The sequence below is a fragment of the Delphinus delphis genome, chromosome 8 (assembly GCF_949987515.2).
Source record: "Delphinus delphis chromosome 8, mDelDel1.2, whole genome shotgun sequence".
NCBI classification, from domain to species: Eukaryota; Metazoa; Chordata; class Mammalia; order Artiodactyla; family Delphinidae; genus Delphinus; species Delphinus delphis.
This window is the reverse complement of record NC_082690.1, coordinates 71,283,633-71,307,201: the sequence shown is the minus strand read 5'-3', so window position 1 is coordinate 71,307,201 and position 23,569 is coordinate 71,283,633. Positions and strand designations below refer to the sequence as shown.

At 34.1% G+C, this 23,569-nt stretch overlaps 1 protein-coding gene across 1 annotated transcript in view; it reads left to right on the top strand.

Annotated features, from left to right (window-relative positions):
- Positions 1-23,569, top strand: part of SOX6 (SRY-box transcription factor 6) — a 445,733-nt gene that overhangs the window by 92,137 nt on the left and 330,027 nt on the right. The window contains exon 3 of the mRNA XM_060018551.1: positions 175-382. Within this exon, the coding sequence (XP_059874534.1) occupies positions 175-382 (208 nt within the window). The remainder of the gene's footprint in view (positions 1-174; positions 383-23,569) is intronic.

The following is a 23,569-nucleotide window of genomic DNA, read 5'->3' as shown; positions in this document are numbered from 1 at the left end:
TTAGTTCCTTTGATAATTACCTCTATGTTTAGTATTTTTTTTTAAGCAGAGATAATTAATATATTTTATTTGTCCATCTCAGCCTCATATACTGTCATTCTGAGTTTGGGATTTTTCTCCAATGATATGTAAAGAAACATGTTCTAATGGTTTTATTTTATTTTTATTTTCTAGGAGTCAGAGAATAATAAGTTATGTTCCCTATATTCCTTCCGAAATACCTCTACCTCACCACATAAGCCTGACGAAGGGAGTCGGGACCGCGAGATAATGACCAGTGTTACTTTTGGAACCCCAGAACGCCGCAAAGGGAGCCTTGCCGATGTGGTGGACACACTGAAACAGAAGAAGCTTGAGGAAATGACTCGGACTGAACAAGAGGGTATGTGTGGACTTAACTGTTGGGCTTTATTCTTTTAAAGATTCCAGGCTTAAAAAAAAAATGAGTGGGGTTTTAAGGGCCAGAGAAGTGCATAATTGACACTAGCAAGGAAAAAGTTATTCAGAGGTTACCATGGTGATGGCAGATTGTGATCCATTAGAAGTGTTAAGCAGATAGTTCCATTTTTCTACAACTTTGTGCATTTTACTTGGCTCTTATAATAACAAATCAAGGTTTTAAACTGACTATAAGCCTTGCTCTGGAAAAGGGAGTACAGGTATTTTCCTAGCCACAACTTTATTTTTTCTCCCTTATTTCCTCTTGATGGATAGTGTTTTATTATGAAAATATCAACTGTTTAAAGAGAAAAAGACCCCTAATTTATTTCTCCTTATTTTTATAAATATTATAAATTTATAAATATTATTATTTTACCTCCAAATGTTGCAGAATTGAGAGCTGAGGGTTTCTAATACTATTAAAGCTAAATGTTCAAGGGAGGAGTTCTTTGACACATGACATCTACTGAAACATCCACCTTCTCTACTCTCTCTACAAGAGTCCACTTAGGTTAACCTAGGTCCTAAAAAGTAGATGAAAGTAGACTCTCTAATAATATGTTTAAATTAAATAAATCAACTCTGAGTGATTGCTATACTATGTATATTCTTTCATTTTTTTATGTACAGATTTTAGACTTTAAAATGTAGGATAATTAATGGCTCTGGATTACTACTTACATTGTAAGTTAAATTTAAACCTCTGTGGTACTATAGGGAAATGGGGATTTGATATAAGGGAATTTTTCATGTAAGTTAATTTTATTCCTTTAAAGGGCTCAGAAGTTTAAAAATTTCAAATTAATTTTTGTGATGTGTCCACCACATCAGCAATCTTTGTGGAAGCTTCTAAAATGTATTACATGCTTCCCTATCTTACTAACCAGATTATATGGCACAAAATGTAAACTTTTTTGTTGACTCAGGGTCATGATGCAGTAGAATATGATCTCCGATACCTATCTAACAATCATGTGACCCTGGATAAGTTCTTCAATCTCCCTGAACCACAAAATTTAAAGTTTGGTATGGTAGTAACCTGACTTCTTAACTCAAACATTTTGAGAATTAACTATAATAATTAATGTGTCTTATGAACTGTAAATTACATACATTTGAGTTATTGTGATGATAATTATTATAAATGTCAATTACTTTACCATGCTATAATGTAATGATGCCCCCAGAGAGCTTTGAGATAATTAGGACAGTTGGCTTTATGGTTATTTCTCTGCAATTATGAAACTTTAGAGTTCCTGTGTCTGCTTGATTTAGATATCTTTTTTGGCGTGTGTGTGTGTGTGTGTGTGTGTGTGTGTGTGTGTCTGTGTATATGTGTGTTTTGGTTTCTCTTCCTTTCATATCAGGTTTCAGACTGTTACTTCTTACCTAGTTGTGAATATTTTCTAATTTGCTTCTTATATTCATCTGTCAATTATGAAATTAGATGATCATAACATTCTGGACTATATTTAAAATATGAACAAACATTTCTGGGTGAGTTGCTGAGAGATTCTGAGCAATATACATGCTCTTCAGTGCATGGACTTCATGCTGACTCTTCGGGCTGCTCAGAGACTTTATATTCCTCATTCATGGCTATTCTAGAATAACTGAGGCTGCCAGATCAATAAACTCTGAATAAATGAGATTGCTAGGTTACCTTTAATTGTGATTCACCAAAAAGATTGTTTTAGCTCTATAAGAAAGAGGTTTCAACATACTTTAGAGGGCTCTGTTGTGTAAAAATAAAGAAATTGATTTGTGATGATTTTTTAGGGGGAGGGGTCTAGACTGCTAGGGAATTTAAAATCATCCTTCTCTTGCAAGTAATGATTAGTGTTTTCTTCTTCATTATTGTGTGTTATAGATTTGATACAAGAGAGGCATTTGTAAGATGAGACTCTCATTTAAGAGTCCTTTGTTATTATATTCCTACTATTGAAGAATGTTTTTTATGTACACTACAGAACTTTGTTTTGTACAGTACATATATTTTAGGCATCGGAAATTCAGGCATTTTTAGTGCATATCAACGTATATAGTACATTAAGTACAAATAGAAATGATAAAAAGTGTGCTTATCAAACAGATTCCAAAAATCTGGGAGGAATGCTGAATATAATGTATGAAAGAAACAAAAAGTCAAAAGTTTTTGACAAACTGAAAATATAAACTTAAAACTAATCCATCAAGATAAAATTTAATAGGTCTTATTATCAAGTCCAGAGGCTGTGACCAAAATTCCTATCTGCACAAGTAATTACTGAAGGACATTTAAATAGCAGACACATGGTTAAAAAAAAACCCAACATATGAATTTTAGGTGACAGAGAGTGCAATGGGGTCAGTGCAGTGAATATTGCCAAAAAATTGTCAGTGCTATCCCAGTCAGCATTACTAGAATTACAGTATGTAAGATTCAAGAGGTGTCGGTCCCACTGAACTTCCTGCTCAAAAGAATGCACCTGAAGTATTGTGTTGAGAATTACTACACTTTAAGAGGAACTCAGAAGCATTGGGATATTCTCAGAGGAGAACAAATGACATGCTAACAGACACAGAATTATATAATAAGAGGAATAATTAAAGGAACTAGTAATATTATCATTATATTATCATATAATATTATATATCATATTGAAATTATAACAAGACCAGCTGTCTAACAGTGTAGCTGTCCATGTATGGAAAGACTTTCTTTGAAAGATAATAAATTATCTTTGGAGGTATGCAGCAATCTTAATTGCCATTTTAAAAGGTTATTTTAGACGAGGGGTAATTGGTCTTTTTCTGCCAAGACTATGAATTTTTATGAACAATATGCTTATACAGTATTCTATAGTTCATGGCATATTTTTTATAGCCCTAGTCAAGAGCTACATAGTATCATGATTATTTTTCTACAAGTTTTCTTCTTATTTTGCAAGGTGCTATATTAGAACTGAGGGATTCTTACTTTCTTTCTTTCTATGGCTGTGGATCCCTTTGGTGGCTTGGCAACGCCTACAGGTCCATTCTTATTTTAAATGCATAAAGTAAAATCCATGGAATTATGAGAAAATGAATTATATTAAAATGTTAAATAATTTAAAAATTTTTTGATATGGTATGAAGTACTACTTTATTAATGCATTAAACACAAGATCTAATGGAGGGACTAAAAATACAATTTTGAAGTAGTGATAAGTATAAAAGATATTTTGAGATATCTTCAACAAGTACAATGTGATATAAAAATATATTGTTATTTTATTGGTTACAATGTCACAGATATTATGAATTTATGGTTTGTTGCCTGCATCAATAATTTAAAGAAATGCAAATTTTCAGTTAAAAAAATTGGTGAAAATGAATTTTTTCCATCCAAGTTCACAGACTTCCTGAATTCTATGGATAGACTCCTGGGGTCTGTGGACCCTAGGTTAAGAACCACCGTGCTACATGATATTGCACACCTATCATGAATAAAACAATAGTCTCTAAATTTAAAGAGTTCATATTCTAGTAAAAGGTGTAAAACATATACAAAATGAACTCTTAATTCATATTTAATATGTGATAAGTTCCATGAGAACTACATAGATAAAATGTTATAGGAGTTTACAAGATAGATTGTGCCTGCCTAGGAAACCATGGAGAGGTTCTATAGGAAAATGAGTCTTAACTGGTCTTGGAGAATGAAAGGATATATATGTAAGTAGAAATGGAAGGGAGGGACATTTCAGTCAAAAGGAACAGGCAGAGAGCTTTAAAACAGCCTTCAGGTTCTACTTTAAAGTATGTGAAGATGCATATAGGGTATAAGACTGAAAAGGTAGGTTCTGTTCATCACAGTGGCCCTTAAATTCTTGGCTAAGAAGCTCCACCTATATGAAAGTTATGGAGGAACCACTGACTGTTTTTTAGCAGAGTAAGTTGATGGATTAGAGCTTTCCTCCAGGAAAGTTAATCTGGCAGCACTGTATTGGATGTATGGGAGCACAGAGAGATGTTAAGGAAATTGTTTCAGGCTAGAGATAATGAGGGCCTGAACTAAAGCAGCAGAAACAAGAAAGGAAGAAGAGGTGCATATGGAAAAGATATCGGAGGTAGAATTGTTAGGACCTGACATTTAAAGTGAGGAGATCAATAGAGAGGAGTGGTTTAAAGGTAGCTCAGAGTGAATAGGAGGATGGTATAACAGTTAATGAGAAAAGTAGACAACATGTTTTGGAGATGGGAGTAATGAGGATTTCTATTTTTTATTTTGAGTTTGATGCCTAATTTTAATCATTTGCTTGGAGCGATAGAACAGAACAGTGTGATGGGAGAAGAGAAATAATTATAGAAAAGGTCATTAATAAGCTTCTGATAGATTTCTGATTCTATAATATTATAATTATACTCTAGGTCTAAGGAGGTAAAATAGCTCCACCAATATTTGCCTGGCTTTGACTTTTTAAAGCCCCATCTCCTCATCTGGGACGTCCTTTATCCCATGGGATGTATAAAAGCTTTCAAATGCATTACTCACCTCTCCCTCGCTTCTACTTCCTGGTTTGAAGACCATACTTCATAAGTGACAAGCTTGTGTGATTGCCATAATAAATGACCTTTCCTGAGTCATTCTTGTCCTGGAGAACGTTTTGACTATATCAGACTAAATACCTTCCCCCTCATTTCCCCTCTTATACAGTAACTGATCTATAAAAAGTTTATTTATTATGGTCTATTTTAAAACAGTATCTACTTGATAAAACAAAAACTCTCCATTAGGTAATAGGAAAGTTATTCTCTTACAGGTAGATTCCTTGATTAACCAAATAATTGTCCAGTATTTTATCTGCCATTCTCTCAAGAAATGTCCTCTCCAGAGCAGTGATTTGACTGGATTGCTGAAACACTGATGAACAAAGGTGTTCTGTCTGAAGTGCCTCCGCTGAAAGTAAGATTTGTGGGAAAATAGGCAAGGCTTCTGTTTTGTTCTAAATTTAACCCTGAATTTTTCTGCCATAGATAGATAGGTTGGTAGGTAGGTAGATAGATAGATAGGTGTGCAGATGCATGGAAAAATGGATAGATGGATAGAATGAATGAATATCAGAATCTACCTTTTAAAACACTGTTGATATTGGTGGGTATAGTGTGTAGAAAGACTTTGATTAATAGATTCAGTTTTAAATGGTTCTAAGATAAAAAGCCTTCAGCTGGGATTAAATGATGAATTTTAGTTATCCTTGTATCACCCATCTTGTTGCCAATGTAGCTGGGCTGTAGCATAAGCGACAGTTGTCAGAAAATGAATACTTTAAAAAGGACTTCTATATCTAAATACATATATTTAATCAGAGAGTCCTTTGGCTTCTGAAAATAAGTTGTCTAATGAGAATTTCATTTGAGCAGCTGCGACTGAGGAGGTCAACAGGCATTGCCTAGGAGAATATGGCCCAGCTGGTTAAATCTGGTTGTTGTCGTGATTTAAATGGTCAAGTGCTGCTTGTAATCCAGGACCGTCTGTTTGTAAAGGGAAGAGTGAGTGCTTCAGCATAATGTACAGCTGTTTTAATCTCTCTTTAATAATAGTGCTTCAGCCACTATCATGTCTTGTATATCATACTACTAAGTATATGATCCTAGGCTGGGTGAACTGGTTTGGGTCAGGTTCTGGAGTCATGTGAGATTGCAGAGAAAGGGATGCATTGATATAAACCTCAACTCTAACAAAATAAGATTTTCTTTCTGACTTTTTGCTCTTTTAAAAGACTATATTTTAGTTAATAATTATTGCGATCAAGAGGGAGTGATGAAGTTTGTAGTTAGAAATATTAGAATAAATGTGTTCTCTTCGATAGAGGCCATAAACTTAATGGAAAGTATGCAGAGTTTAGGTACAGTTTCATAGAATGTATGTTGATCAGAAATTAGAGTATTTGTCCAGTGGAATTGTGTGCCTCAAGATATGATAATGAAAGTATGTGGATTCATTTGACTGTGTATGTAGAGAAAGGGCAGGAGCATTTGAGCTTTGGATTCCTGGTGGGATAGGCTTTCCAGTGGATTATGCAGCTGTTACCCAGCACAAGAATGAACACGTGTTTATGTATCTGATGGATTATTATCATTATTCACATCTCTAAACAATAATTTGGATTTCTACATATATTTTCACTGAATTATATTTAGTAAGCCTATATGTTGGTATGTGTTGCTCATCTGATAGCTTTTGCCTGTGTGGTATAGTTTAAGCAATGGGAGAACTCATTTTTGAAAGCCATATGTTTTTTGAGTAAGCTAGATCTGGGTTTGAATATAAGTTCTAATATTTAGCGAGGCAGTATAGTGTACTGGTTAAGAGTGTGGGCGCTGTCGCTATGCTGCCTGAGTTTGAATCTCAGTTCAACATTTACCAGGTGGATGACACTGGGCATCTCTCTGTGTTTTCTCAGCCAAATATTGGACATAATTATAGAGCTATCATGAAGAGATCAAGATTTAGTTAATGCAACTAAAACATTTAGAACACTACCAGCACATAGTAAGTGCTCAATAAATGTAGCCAACATTATTTCTTAGTCTTGGACAAATTATTTCATCCTTTGGTGCTTCAGTTCCTTTATCTGTAAAATTGGATAAATGATGTCTACCTTGCAGGGCTGTTGTGAGAATTTGACAGATTATATATACATAAAACACATAGCTTCTATAATTATAATTTATTATTACTATTACTGTTATAACTACTATTACTGTTATTATTTGAAGGAACATTTTGTAAAGAGAAATATTACAGGAATCTCATCCTGCACCACAGACAGAATCATAGGAAATGTCCCATGGTGTTAGGATTTAGCATTTGGCAGCAATGATATACTTGTTTTCTGGAAGAGCAATCCAGCTTAACTCTCCTTTCAGGCTCTTTGGAAAAGCTGATACTAAAGTTTTCCCACTGGAAGCCAATCTTCCCTGCTGAGAAATATGTGGAATATGATGCTGTCAGGGAGAGAGGTTGGTAAAGCCTTAGATGAGGTTTTTAGATACTATCCAGTTAAGAGCACTGTGTTCCTGTTAAAAAAAATCTATTAAAAGGCCATGCTAAAAAAAATGTAAAAGTTTAACATTCATACCATGCTAGAACATCAAAAGAATCTTTTAAGGCAAAATTTATGGATATTAGGTTTTTGCCTCTGTTCTGATTGAAGGTTATATTGGTGAAGTATTTAGAGTATCCGAGATCCAAACGTTTCTTTATATTTCTCATTCATGGGAGAAGGTTTTGGATTTTTGCATAAAAAATGCATTAAGTATTCATCATGAAACCCCCAGAGTTATTATTTCAAGTAAGTTGGAAATTTCAGGTCATTTAAATGCTGAAGTTACCCAAGACCACTCATACTCCAGGTGAAGAAGCAGTCAGGTATTCAGAGTGATGCTGATGTGACTTCATTTTAATTCATTTTTTCTTCTCTTTAAAATATATCTTTACTCCCTTATAATGTTTGTGTCCTTGCTCCTATTTTAAAGAATTTTTATCATAGTCATAGCAAATACTAACCTAGTGCCAGATAGTTTAAATAAACATATTTCTACAAGTATTACACAATTAGGGATTAAAATGAGGAGCTAGAACTACTGGTTTTTGAATTATGGAAAAAAATAATGTTTCTTATGTTATTGCATTAAGTATATTTGCTTTCTAATTCTTTAGAAACTGATCATCCTCTCATATAACTTTATAAAGGATGTAATTAGCCTGAATCCTGTGAACCCTAGACATTCTGGACAAATCTTAATTATTTCAATTTGCTGTTGTTTTGCAACTCCCATTTACAGTGTTGGCAATGTCCTAGTTGGTTGAATCCTCTTCTCAACTTCATTTTGTGTGTCTCTGCCTTGAAAAGTTACTTCAAATTTCTTGGCCCATTTCTATCTCTTCAGACTTAAAGATTCTTAAAGTTTTTTCTCTATGAATGTTAAGAACAGATGTAGGCAGTTGCTTCTGATTTTTCCTCTTACTGACCTGGGAAGCAAGGTGTTCCTTGGCATTTTGTTAAGAGGATGCAGCTTCCTCTCCATGGTTTGATGAAGTTAAGTCATATTCTCATACAACTTTTGAATCTGTTAAGTTGGAGAGGATCATTAACATTTTGCATTTTTTCCACTGAAAATCATTAGATAGACCTCTTCCAGATTTATTCTGGGATTCTCAAAAGTAATAAGGGCCAGTTTTTAAATCTGTACATTTTTTCTTGTACAATATATGTGTAAAATCCAAAGAAAAAATGAATAGAAAAGGAAGTTGCAAACTTAAATATGTGTTTATTATTTAATATTTGATTATATATATTATAAGGCATAAAAATAAAACAAACACCTGTGAATTCATCATCCAACTTCAAAAATGTTTTCTTCACCTATTCAATCCCTTTGCCAGAACTTTGTGTTTGGAATCTTCCTTTTGTATATGTTCCTAAATAATATATTGTTTAGTTTTGTTTCAGAACTTTATAAAAATGGTATTACACTGTAACCTTCTATGACTTGCTTTTTATACTCATAATTATATTTCAAGATCAATTTTGCTGTGTGCAGCTGTAGTTCATTTTCACTTTTGTATAATATTTCACACACTCTCCCATGGAATGCTATATAGGAGTATACTCTCCTGTTTACTGTCTCCGGACATTTGGACTATTTCCAGTTTTCTGCTAGTACAAACAGTGATGGTATGAACATTCTTGCACCTGTCTTCTGATACACATGTGCATGAACTTCTTCTATAGGGTGTATTCCCAGGAGTGGAACTGCTGTTGACAAATTTTGTATTATTTTTTCTACTCTGTTGGAAAACATTACACAAAGAAGTTGGGGCTGCAGTGTGTGTGTGTGTGTGTGTGTGTGTGTGTCTGTGTGTGTGTGTGTGTGTGTGTGTGTGTTTGTGTGTGTGTTTAATGTGTGTGTGTTTTATAATTTTCGAAAGGCTTAACTATCTATACCTTTTGGTTCCACTTCCTCAAAATGTCTAGCCCAGGTTTCCTTTTATCGCTGAGCTTTTCAGAAGCTTACAAGAGCTTTGATGGACCCTTCACTGCAATTTTTCTTTTTCTTTTTGTTGTCTCATAATAAAATGTCTTCAGCCCTTCTTTTAAGTATGAGCACAAGTGTATTGTCATTCTCCCTCTGGACTATGATTACTAAGTTTGTTAGGAAACACACTTTTTTTCCTCTTTTGATTCCTTTCATTGACGTTTCCACCTCTGTGTGGTTTTTGAATTAAAGTAGTTCCTGATCTCTAACCTTATCAGGTTCATGATCATTTTTTCCTTAAATACCTACTTCAAATTCAAAATTAACCAGCAAACCCTGTTGATTATTGCCCCTGCTCTAACCATTCATATTGGAATAGATATATTTTTCTAGCCAAACAGTTGGCTTATTAGCTGGAAATCTTCACCTGTTTCTTAAAATGTTTTATCTGGGAATCCTTTCAGCTGCAGACTGGCCTGAATTTGATGTGCATTCTTGCTTGACTCTGGTAACTTTCTGGGTAATACCTAATAATTAATTAATTAGTTAATTAATTGATTGATCTTAGCACTGCTTTCTTAATTTAGAAAATGAGGACATTGGTTGAGCACTAAAGGCCAAATTCTAAAATTCTATGTGCTTTGATTTTCTTTTAGAGTTTGTATCTAAAGTTCAGCATCCTCTATCTGTAATTTTCTTTTCAAACTGTTTTCAGAGTAAATAAATCATCTGAACCAATATCATGATTCTTTTTCTCTTAATATGGTTGAAATTGTCCTTTACTATTTCCAGTCTCTTTTTTTCTGACGTTAGAATCTTTATAAAGATAGAGATAAAAGCTGCCATCAAGTTTTGATGTCTGAAAAAGTCATTGTCTGTAATGAAGTACTTACAGACAAAGCCATGGATAATTGGCTCAGAAAATGCTATACATGGTTTGAAAGATTAGCAAACGGAGGGCGAGTTTAGTAGGGTGTGATGATCCAGAAGAAGGTAAAGGTCAATAATTCTACCTTTTGGTAGAGCTGTTGTAAAGGGGATTTGGGCCTTAGAGGGAATTCACGGCCATATTTATTAGCCATATGAGGCTATGGGTTTACTGCTGAATAACTGTGACACTTAGACCTATCATAGCTTTCTTAATGTATGTCTTGAGGGTTTAAGTATAACTGAGGAGCCATCACTTAGAGGCCAGACAAGTACACTCACAATGAAGTCACAGAATATAGGCCATGCCCTAGCATGGGGAAGCAGAAGTTAGAGGCCTATGGCCTGTGGACTTCTCTAATTGCTCTCATGTAGTGAATTGAAATGAGTAAATACAAATAGAGGGTTAAAATAAGTGGAGATATAATGAAGAATAACTATGAAAAATGACAAAGTATTGAATTATTTGCAAGAACTATGGTACCAGCAATAACAGTGGTAGAATTACTTTGCTACTAATGTGTGATTTTTGAATGAAGGCAACCAATAGTCAACGGGCAGTTTTGAGTGGCTAACAAACCGTGTGCACTAGGATGCCACTCCACTCCAAAATGCAGTGGAACTTAGCTTAACCTGGAATTTTGTAGCAGGTCCTTCAGAAATACCTCTAATCTTGTACTTCTTACTCCTGTCACAGGTGTGGAAGAGATGGGAAATTTAAGAATTAATGCATAAGCAACATGTTTTTTTGGAGCAATCTCCTTTGTTTCCAGGTAGAAAAGGGAGACTGGGGAAAACTACCTTATGTACCTAATGTACAAAGTCCTAAAAACTATTCTTTGATCTTTTTGATAATGTTGGACAATATTTATATAGTGACAGTGTCACTTTGGAATACAAAGGATAGCAGTAAATTAATGTTGTTTGCTTATAAATATTATTGTCACCAAACTCATGTGCACAAAAGCTCATGTATTAATTTTATTTCTCCATTAGTAATTGTAATTTAACTCTTAATCCCCCGTTCTCACTAATAGAAGGAAGTCTGGTCTCACTTCCAGGTAAACTCAGTTACTTCAGGATTTAACTTCAGTCAGTAGAATTATGCCCCTTTCCTCATGGTTTTATCTGATATTCAGAGGGTTTAGGCATTTTACTGGCATTGGAACTTTGGTATTTGGCCAGTGATCATCAATCTCTATTATGCTTGGAAATAAAATTCATTGCTTAAAATCCGAACATGGTACTCTGGCTTTCAAGACTCATCTTAAACTTACATTTTTTCTCAGGCCACTCCAGCTACTGGATCTTTTTTTTTTTTTTCCTCAAGCATGTCTTAATTCCTTTGTACTTCCTCTTCCCTGTATATAGAATTATTTTCCTTAGATTTAAGTATGTTGGTTTCTTTTTATTTTATTTACTTTTTCTTCTTTCTTTCTTTTGAATACGTTTCTTAGATATGCTCTGTTTATTTAAAACAGTAGCAAAAACTTACTGTCTCTGTTTCTCTGTCTCTAGCTACTCCACCATTTACTCACTTTGTAGTCAGTATTAGCTTCAGATGTTAGGTGTATTCTTGGTACCTGATGGAGACTAACTTCTTTGAATTTTTTTTCTAATACTTATTATCTCCCACATATGCTGTGCTTTTTCTTTTTGCTTTGATGTGACTATAATTTGGACATTTCTTACTCATATTAGGGCCACTACACATCATAAGAATTTGATTCCTAGGGTTCTTTTGTAATCTTTCTCTAGTGAGCATTCTGATTAAGAAACTTGAAGATGCAACAATCTCATGGCAAACTTTCTTATCTAAAGAGTCAGCACTGTGTTAATTTGAATTAGTTATTTAGTCCAACATACTTCATGCTCAGCCATTATCCCTACCCAGAATAACCTTTTATCTCTCCTCTTCTTATCTAAGTTTTCCATCTATCCATTTTACAATACATAAAATCCAGATCACATCTTGTCTTCTACTGATGACTGTAGCCCTCTTTGTCTGAAATTTGTGGAGTCTTAAAAAAAGTCAAACTCGTAGAAATAGGGAGTAGAAAGTTGGTTGTCAGGGTCTGGGGATGGGTGGGGGAGACAGAGAGAGGTTGGTAAAAGGGTACAAACTTTCAGTTATAAGATGAATAAGGTCTGAGGATATAATGTATAACATGGTGACTATATTTGATAACATTATATTGTATACTTGAAAATTTCTAAGATTAGCAAATCTTAGCAGAGTAGAATTTAAATAGGATGAGGTGATGGATGGATGTGTTAATGAACTCAGTGGGGGGGAGTCGTTTCACAGTGTATCTATATATCAAATCATCACGTTGTATACTTTAAATTTCTTACAATTTTCTTTGTCCCTTATACCTCAGTAAAGCTGAAAAAAACCCATATACCACTCCATTTATCAATAGATTATAACTCAATATTTGCTATTTTTTAAATTGAGATTTTTTAATTGGGTTAATTATAGATTCACATGCAGTTGTAAGAAAAAATATAGAGAGATCCAGTGTACACTTTGACCATTTTCCCCCAGTGATAACATTTTGCAAAACTGCCACATACTGTCACAACCAGGTTATTAACATTGATACAATCCATTGATCTCATTCATATTTCTCCAGTTTTAATTGTTCTCAGTTGTTGTGGATATGTGTATTAGGTTCTCTACAATCTTGTCACCTGTAAATCACCTATATAGATTCATGTATTCACTACCACAATCAAGTTATGCTCTTTTATAACCATACCTGCCTCTCTTCTACTCCAACACCCCTTACCAAATGCCTGTCAACATTAATATGCTCTTCATTTCTAACATTTTGTCATTTCAAATATGTTACATAAATGGATTTGTACAGTATCTATTTTTTTGGAATTTGCTTTAAGAAAAAAAAAACCAGCATAATTCCCTGGACATTCATCCAAGTTGTTGTATGTATCAGTAGTTCATACTATTTTTTAATTGCTGAGCAGTATTCAGTGGTATGTATAACATGTATGTATCACAGTTTATTTAACCATTCACCAGCTGAAGGATGTCAAATCAAACATCCGGTTATTGGCTATTACAAGTAAAGTTGCTATGAACACTTGTGTACAGGTTTTTGTGTGAACATAAATTTTTATTTTTCTGGGATTCATGGCCAGGGGTACAATCGCTGGGTTGTACGGTAATTGATGTTTAGTATTATAAGAAACTGCCAAACTATGTTTCAGAATAACTGTACATTTTACATTCCCACTAGCAACGTATAAGTGATCTAGTTTCTCTGCATCTTTGTCAGCGTTTGGTTTTGTCATGTTTATTTTAGCCATTCTGATAGGTGTATAGCGAAATCTCATTGTGGCTTTAAATTGTATTTCTTTTATGGCTAATGATGTTGAGCATTATTTCATGTGCTTGTTTACCATCTGTATATCCTTTTTGGTGAAATGTCTATTTGTGTCTTTCATCTATTTTTTAATTGGATGTTTTTTTACTGTTGAGTTGTGAGAGTTCTTTATTATTCTATTTACTAGTTCTATGTTGAATATGTGATTTGCAAATATTTTCTCCCAGTCTGTAGCTTGTCTTTCCATCTTCTTTACTATAGGGTTTAACAGAGCAAAAGTTTATAAATTTGAAGAGGGGCAATTAAGCAATTTTTAATTTTATGGATCATGCTTTTTGTGCCAAGTCTAATAATACTTTGCCTAGCCCTATATTCTAAACATTTTCTCCTATTTTTTTGCTAAAAGATTTATAGTTTTATATTTTACATTTAAGTCTATAATCAATTTAGGGTCAATTTTTGTATCAGGTGTGAGGTTTAGGTCACATTTTTGTACAAGGTGTGACATTTAGGTTTCATTTTTTGACTTAGCAAGGTCATAGGATGCAAGATCAACTCATAAAAATCAATGGCATTCCTAAATGTTAGCAATGCACATATGAAAACCAAAATTTAAAGCCCAATGCTATATATTATTTCTCCAAATAAAATGAAAAGTCTAGGTACACTTAACAAAACATGTACAGGATCTGTTGCTGAAATTACAAAATGCTGGTCAGTGAAATCAAAGAAGACTTAAATAAATGGCAAGACATCCTGGTCATGGATCGGAAGACTCATAGGACTGGTAAAGTTGTCAGTTTTCCTCCAAAAGATCTATATGTTTAATGCAATTCCTATCAAAATCTCAGCAAGACTTTTATGAACATAGACAAGCTTATTCTAACATTTATATAGAAGGAGATAGGCCCTAGAACAGCTAAGTTAATCTTGAAAGAGAATAATAAAATGTTAGGAATCACTCTACTCAATATTAAAGCTTACTGTAGCTACAATAATCAAAACAATGTGGTTTTGGCAGAGAAATAGATACATTGATCAATGGAACATAATAGAGAACCCACAAATAAAACCACCAAATTATGCTCAACTGATTTTTGACAAAGAAGAAAAGTATTATTTGCTATTTTACATTTATGGATCTTGCCTCCCAAGAAGATTTTAATTTTTGAGGACACAGACCATATCTTTAGTCTATCTTCAGACACCTAGTATAGATCTTAGCATATAATATGCATTAACCTAAAAATCTGTTGATTTATAAAAGATTTCAGAGAGACAAATATTATTATGGCTCAGAGAGGAATAGATTCAATTTTTAGGGAATGCCCCTTTAGTTAAGCAAAGCAAAATATACATATTTAAATGCACACATATGAATGCTCAGTATTTCCATAAGCATTTATTAAGCTCTTTCATCTGGTAGTGTAGTGGGTGAGGAGAGGTAAAAGTGGAGAAAGAGGGAGAGAAGAAGATGAATACAGAGATGAATAGATACTGGTTTTTAGTAACCCTCAGTTTAGTGGGAGAAACACATGCACATAGAGTAATTATATTATAGTAAGTGCTATAGCAGAAGGAGCTATAAAACGCTGGAGTACAGAAGAGGGAACTATCATTTTGTCTAGAAGATTTAGGAAGGGATTTATAGGCATTTGAGCTGGATTTTTGATTAATTATAAGCTATTCATAGTGAACAAGAGACATAATAGAATCCCAGGTAGAATAGCATGTATAAGTTTTCAGTGATGTGATTAAACCTGTGAGTGTGGTGAATTCAAGAGGTTTGGTGTAGTTAGGATAGGAGACGTGACTAAAAAAATGGATTGAAGCCATTGTAAAGAGTTTGAATTTTATCTTTTGGGTAGTAGGGAGCAGTAGAGAGCTACTTAAAGTAGGAGGATGAATGACATAATTGTATACATTTCTTAGAAACGTAACTTTGGTAGCATTTTGACTCTCAGTTGGAAAGAGACAAAGCCAAGTGCGGGGAAATCTGTTAGTAGGCTATTTTAATGGGCCACACATGTACTGATAAGAGTCTAAACAGCTAAGGCATTGACAAGGGTTAGGGAGGAAGAATCAACTTTTAGATATATACTTGAGGTTGCTAGTTAGGTGTGAGGTGTGAGGTTGGGAAGAGAGTCAAAGATGATTGAAGTATCCTGGTAGAGAGAATCAACAGTGAGGCTACGAAGATGGTGAATATAGATAGATGAGAAGGTTTAGGGAGAAGGTTTGGGTTTAGGCATACTGAGTTTGAGCATTCTGTGAAGGTGGATATACCTGGCTGGCAAACGTAAGACTGACTATCCTGGAGACTAGGAGAGAGCTCCCTTTCTTATCATTGTTATGGATTTAATCTCCTTTTAGAGAACTCATTGCGATTAGTCGTTGTTGCTTTCAGGTGGCATCATATTTGCTACATAGTGGAAGCTCTATAATCTAACATTCTGTTCATGTAAAAGAAAAGGATCGACTATAGGCCAATATGGCTCATGTGTGTCTTATGTGTTCAGGTAAATTTAATTAATCTTTTAGCCCAGTGTTTCAAATTGTTAGTAGCGCGGTTGTTACTGGGAACTTGTTAGAAATGCGGATTCTTGGGCCTCACCCCTTACCTACTGAATCAGAAACTCTGGGATGGGGCCTAGCAACCTGTGTTTTAACAAGCTCTCCAGGTGCTCCCGATGCACACAAAAGATTGAAATTATGCAATAACACCTATACTATACTGTGCTGTACTATACTACACTGGACTATACTGTACTAAATTCGAAGCCATATAATATGTTACCATGAAATCATCTTGCAACTGGGCAACATATTTTCAGCCATCCTTATGACCAACAATTGTCTAACAAGTCATAAAATAATGGATAAATTGATTTGATTAAGAAGTAGGGTGAAAGTACAAGCCACAGGCTATATTTGGCAAGGGGTGTAGCTATTATCTTCTCATTTTATTACTCTTTCTTTAAAACTTATTTCATTTAAGTTTGTATCTCCAAGTAGCTAGAAAATAAAATTTATGTGGTATCATGAAGAAAAATGAAATTCAGGACTACTTTAGTGGTTTAGCGACTAGTTAGGGTGATGGTGTTAGGGGCTTTAGTTAAAGAAGAAAAGCTAATGAGAGAAAAGAAAAGTTACTGTGTGGTTTCAAATGTATTCATCTGGATTCAGATTTTATTTCAGTTTCTTACCTTGATCAAAGGTGAGCACTCAGGTCATAGCATATGACTCCCCTTATCTGAGGGTGCTTAATAGATATTATTGGATGGTGAACCAAATTTAATACAGAAAACAAAGCCCACAGTGTTTGGGCTTAAGAAGGTTAACATTTAATTGCCAAACAAAATCATGCATTCTTGTTAGACATGTAGATCTAGAAGTGTGGAGGTGGCTAGCGCATAAGTGAATTTCCTAGTTCCTTAGGTGAACAACCTCAGGTTTCTTTGGTGATGAACTTTAGTTTCCGTTAGCCCCGCTTGCTCTGCCATTCCTGCTGTTTTGCAACAGGACTTAAAAGTGCTTTAAGTGCTTGTGACCGTGGTAATGAATGAAAATGTCTTTCCAGCACTGAGAGGATTGCATTAGACTGAATAGTCACCTCACTTGTAAAAGCACTATTAGAGTGGGGCAGTGGTAAGTAAGGATAACGATTTGTGTCCACTGCTTATTTACTGAAAATTGTCAATGTATTATTTATTGAGAGCTCTCCAGACAGTGCTTGTCAGAATAAAAATGTCAGCTCTGAGCAAAATGTTATAATACATAATAAAAATGCTAGGTATGCATTTTAGGGAGACAACTAATTAGACCTGCTTTTTCTTAAGGAGGGGGAAGTAAAAATGTCTAATGTTGTGGATTTTCTCCATTTATATAAGTCCTTTTCTACACGCCCCCCCAGCTCAGTATTTGGTTTAGAAACTTACCATGCCTGAGCAATAATTTGAACAACTTTGTACTGTTGCCATTAGACACCCCAAGTAGTGAGGAGACTGGCTAAAGGAGGAAGGGCCTGGCTTGCAACCCCATAGTGAGCAGCTGCCCTCACCTCTGTGTTCTGTCTGGAATTAGAAGATGTCACTTGCTCCCTGAGCAGTGCTTGTGGAAAACTGCCTCCAGTGTAAACAGCATGAAATTATTAGGCTTATTCCTCAGCCGTGCTAATTAACCCCAAACAAATTTCACATTAAGGAAACAGAATTCAATCAATGTAAATGTTATTGCTGTGTATTACTGTAAGCAATAATATAGTGGCTAAAATAATTAATTATTTTGGATTTTTTTTAAAGAAAGTATTTTTTATGGTGTTGCAAAATATTTTGCAAAAGGATTATTTCCCTTTTCTTCAGCCATTCCTGGCACAGAATATAAAATACCCGTCTGGTAAAGCATGGGTGATATGCAGTTGTTTTTCACGGGAAGGGAAAAAAGTATTTTGGAATGAGTGCTCCAGGTTTGCTTAGTCTAATATATTTTCATTGGTGATACATATACAGATTTTGTCTCCTTCTACCTATGGTAGTTCACCCCTTATCGGAGCCATTTCCTATCGTTTTTCCCGTCATCACCAGTGATTATGATGGTGGTGGTGGGAATGATAAAAAAGAGTGATGGTTAAATACACTCCACTTCTGAGGGAAAAAAAATGAAATGCCACTTTATTGCATTTCAGGTTTTGGGAAGCAATTGCCAATAAAGATTTTTCCTGTTTTTTGTTTTTAATCTGGGTTCACATAGGAAGTCAACTTATCCTCTTCAAGATAATTTTCTTAAATTTTTTTGGAAAACAACCAGATTTGTAAATAATTTCTTGATTGTGCCTGTGATAACTTTGAATAAAATTTATCATTATCATCATCTTCATCATCTTCAAATACCTTTAAAGACATGAAGTACAGAAGCCAGATGACATGTAATTTTATTTTTCATGCAGTAAAATGCACATTTGATTAATATGGAATTATTTATCAGTTAAGCGATAGCATGTTCTATGGTGTATGAAACACAAATACGATTTATATTGAAATTATTCTGAGATATGATATATCCTTTAACCAATATATACTGACAAGTGCTAAATTAACTTTGAAATTTAATTTAACAAAATGAGTAACATAAAAAACAAAATGTTACTTTTTGCAGATTTAACACAAGCCATTTCTTTGTAATTTTACTGTCTTCTAGTAAATGTCAGTCTCTGTCCTTCTCAATCCTCAATTAGTTCAGTATCCTATTTCATGGCCACTCTTTAATTCCTTACTTTTCTCTGTTAAAACTCTATCTTCATTTTGACAGGAGTATTTAAACTTTTCATTATAACTTACAAGCATAATAAGCAGATTGTACTAAGTATTTACAGTGATGCCAGAACTAATAACGAGAACATAAGTGTTCCAAGGAATAGCTGGAGCATGCTACTAAAAAAATAAAAAATAATAAAAATGTTTTTTATAATGTAGTCGAGAAGAAATTAAAATCTTGTGGGAGGGTTGTTTTAAAATAACATCTGAATGTACATTTATTTGATTTTATTTTTTGGTTTCAACTGATTTCTTTCATATGGTTGCTTATATTTTGGTCTATTTCTTTAATGTCTACAGCTAGAGAGTGATTTTCTTTTTGACTTCTCTGGACATTTATTTTCACCTTTCCAAATAGAAAACCTTGGATTTTTATTTATTTGCATACTTAGGAAGCTGATAATGTACCAAAGGTTATAAGACACTATATTCAATAATTTTAAAATTACATAAAATTTAGACAATGAAGAATTTGTTTTGAACATTTCTATATGTTTCAGATGTTTGTTTCTGAGTATATTTAAAGTAAAGCTTTAAATGATATGCAAGCTATAGCAAAGACTATGGCATGGTTAAATATTATAACTGGCACTTGGGTAGCCCTCTGGCAGTCAGGACGTTTAGAAGATATTAAGCTGTGCAATTTCTATGATTAATATTCCTGTATTTTAAAGTTATACTATAATATAATACCAAACTAAAAAAGTGCGATAAAATTCTAGAATAAGCATCTTAGAAAAACCTGTATTAGTATATTTTAAAATGAGATGCGAAGGGTTTGCATCCAGTACTTTATTCCCTCTGAGACTGTAATTGACAAACTGCAGTAATCATGCTTTTGTGTGTTTTTCTCCTTCTACTGAATTCATTTTTAAAAATGAAAGTAAAAAAGGTAAAAAGAGACTCCAGAATTTTGAAACCAAGTGGTCCTGAAGTGATGGGAAAATAGCCAAGGTGTCACAGCTAATTTCTGACCCTGTTTTATGAGTTCTGCTGTTCCTTATTCCCCCTGTCAGCCTGGGAATCCCTGAGGCTGTGCAAACTGGCCGAACTTCACTCAATTCCAGTTTTATATCCCCTTTTAATAATGTTGAGTCTATTCTGTCCAACTTTGATTCAGACAACCTGCTTGTCTTGAAAAAGTGATATATTTAATCAGTGACTCTGTCTCCAGCATAGCTCCCACTGCGTGTGACTAGAGCTGAGAGTACTGCAGTGGTCTGTCACTTCTGTTTGAATGGGTAATGTGGAGCCCATCAGCTGAAAAGACAGGAGCTGGAACTGCTTGTTAGGACACATGATCAAAAGCCACTCTCTGCTTTCTGCCAATCAAACCTCATGTCGCCTTGTGGGGCAGACATTAGATAGATTTTTTTTCTGCCTTACACTGTGGGCACTTTGCCAGTTTGACATGTGAACTGTTACAAAAAGATAGCAGAGTTTCGACCGCTTGCTGACTGCTTTAAAATATTACTGAACACTTGTTGTCAAAATGAAATTTTCATAATACTGTATAATGATAAATGCTTTGAAGTATTATTATTCAGTGTCTTTATCTTGTAATTTGTGGATTTGTTGTTGTTTTTGCTAGGGCAGAAGAAACAATAGACAATAGCTTCTTGGGTGAAAGTAAGGGAGACAAAACCCTGTAAATCGATTCAATTGCAAAGCCAACGCAACTGTTTGACCGATAGTTTTGAATAAGATGATAATTGCTTTGTGAAAATAACATTAGTGAATTAAATGTTATTTTGCATTCTCTCCCCTCTGCTTTAAAAATTATTTACTTCTAAGTCAGGAAAGGAGAGTGGTTTATTTTGAAATTTAATTCAGGATTTTATTCCCTCTGCTTATTGAGAAGATGGACAGATTTCTAAATTCAAAGACGTTCTCTGATTTGCAGCTGTCCTGATGGATATATTTATTCTGTTTTTTCTTTTTGTCATCCCCTGAAGAGTCCCTATTATATCACAATCTTATCTTTGTACCCATAGCAACCCTGTATTGAGGGTGGCATGACCTAACTTCTAGGCTTTTTAAGAGAAGAATGAGTACCTAAGTACTTTTGACTTAAAGGGCATTTCCTGCAATTTCCAAACGCCCAGATAACTGTTCTAATGCTGTTAAATCTTAGTTGGTGCTTTGATATCTCCAAACTTGCCACTTGGTACTTGCTATTTCTTCTCTAATGATCATTTTAAAAGGAGTTAAACATTTTCACCAAAACATACCATGGCAATCTAGTGGAACTCATTTAAACAGTGAGCTACACATAAACAGCTGCTCCTTCAATAAGCCATTCTTTATAATACCCTTATTACCTTCTAGTGTCTCAAATTCTGATTAGTCAACAGTGCTGATTGCTGCACGGCATTCCGTTGCCCATCTTCCTTCTGCTCAGCTGCTCATGTCTTAGTTGTTATTTGATTACAACACAACTTGTGCATTGTTTCTCCAAGTTGCTCTTCATATTGTGTCTTAAAAACTCCGAATTATCCAGGGAAACTGCCATGGTGTGAGAGGGACTTTCTTTATGCACATTAAAAATGTCTGAACAAAGCATGGTACAAAATATATAACTATGGAACACTTATATTTGAAAGAATATTAGTGACTTAAAACTCAGTACTTATGGTCAAATTAAGAAACAGATTAAGTATGTGGAAGTATTTTTAAAAACATTGTAGTGCTTTACAAATGTAAAGAGTTATAAAATTGTTATATTATGGTTATTAAATTTCAGTCAGATATAAAGTTCTGGAAGAGGTAATTATGTATGTAGAACTTCACAGGAAGGGCCTAAACTAAAGGACCTTCATCTTTGCCCCAAGACTAGATAATTTTAGTCCAATTGCTGTGCATCACCAGTGATGCCCCACTAAATAGGACCGCCTGTTGGTAGTTTAAGTTATGATGAAATAAGAAGGGTGGGAAAAATCTCTATAATGAAGTTTGAATTTCAGCTCTTCCTTTGTTGTGACCCCCTGGAATCTACTCTTGGTGAGTAGGAAATGCTGACATACTAGAAATGCAACCCCTGTAAAGGCCCTAAATCTGTCATTGTGCTCTGGAGTCGGCTCTGAAAATAGCAAAACTCTTTTGGTAAATTAAAATCGGTGTGAATGGGAACAGATGTTGACACGCTTTGTCTTTAGGGATGCCAGTTAAGAGGAGAGGGTCAACGAGGTTAGATGTAGGAAATACAGTAAGTGTGCAAACTTATGGTATAAAGGGAGTTCTGTTTGGGGATGCTAGTCAATAGAATTGTATTTATCTTTGGTAGTCCAGGTAAGAGTTATACACACATTACTTTATGTAGAGGAAAAATTAAGGAGATGGTATTTATTTCTGGGAGGGCTATAACTTTTTGATGTTCCCTTGTGGTTGTTTTTTCTTTATTAAACCGCATTGGCTATAAACTGTCTCAAGCTACTCTTAGGTTTTACTTTCCAATGTCATTTTGGCATAGCTTCCTAAAGTATTTGTTGAACTCTAATGCTACAGTAGAGTCTTTGTACTGATATTTGTCAAGAATAATGAAAATGGTTTATGTTCTAAGAATGTACAATTTATCAAATAGCTTGTATAGTCAATTTAAATAAGTCTCATAGAAGTTTCAGCCTTGATTTGAAAAAATAGCATAGGATGAATTTATTTATAAGAACCTTAATAGTTTCTCTCAATTCCTTTTCATTTTAGATTACCTTATAATTTTCTAAATCTACATGAACAATAATGATCAATTTTGTCAGTATTATTCACACCTTTTATTAATTTAACATAGATGAATAAATGTGAATGTTGTGAAGAGTTGATTGGGAATAGATTTTAAATCTGACAGTTAGATTACAGGGTACCTAAGAAAAAATGGCTCTTTCACTAGGTACCTAGTAATTTAATTCTTGTTTGAAATTATTATAATTTATTACAGTGTGTGGGTCCTAATGAATGTCTACTATTAAATGAAAAGGAGAAATTGAAATTAAGATTATGAAATTCTTTTAACTCATATCTTAAAATCCTCTTAAACAATTCACAAGACATTAATTAGCTATGTGGGTTTCTTTCCATATTCTGTAATGGCAAATAAAAACATTTTTTTCAGCATTTAAAGATTCTAAAAAATGTTGAATGCCATTAAACCTTAAAGCCTGCAATCTTGGAATTTTATAAAATGGTAGTAGCCATTATAACAGCATTAAAATCGGCAACTCCATTTAAATATTTATTTGGATTATAAACAGACTTTTCTAGCACTTGAGTTTTCCAGAAACGACTGGGTTTCCCTCGTGTTAAATATTTAATGTAGGACAATCTGAGATTTCATAGACTTGTAAACTATACCAGATTAACATTTTAAAATTTACAAATACCAGGGAGACTTTAAACGTGTGAGTAAAAATTTATAAATAAAATAAAGATGTCCAAATGCCCATAGGCATTGGAAGTTGTCACTTATAGGATCCTAGATATAAGTAAAACCTGTCATGTACACAAAATGAAAATTAGGTCTTTGAAAAATAATAATTCCTGGGC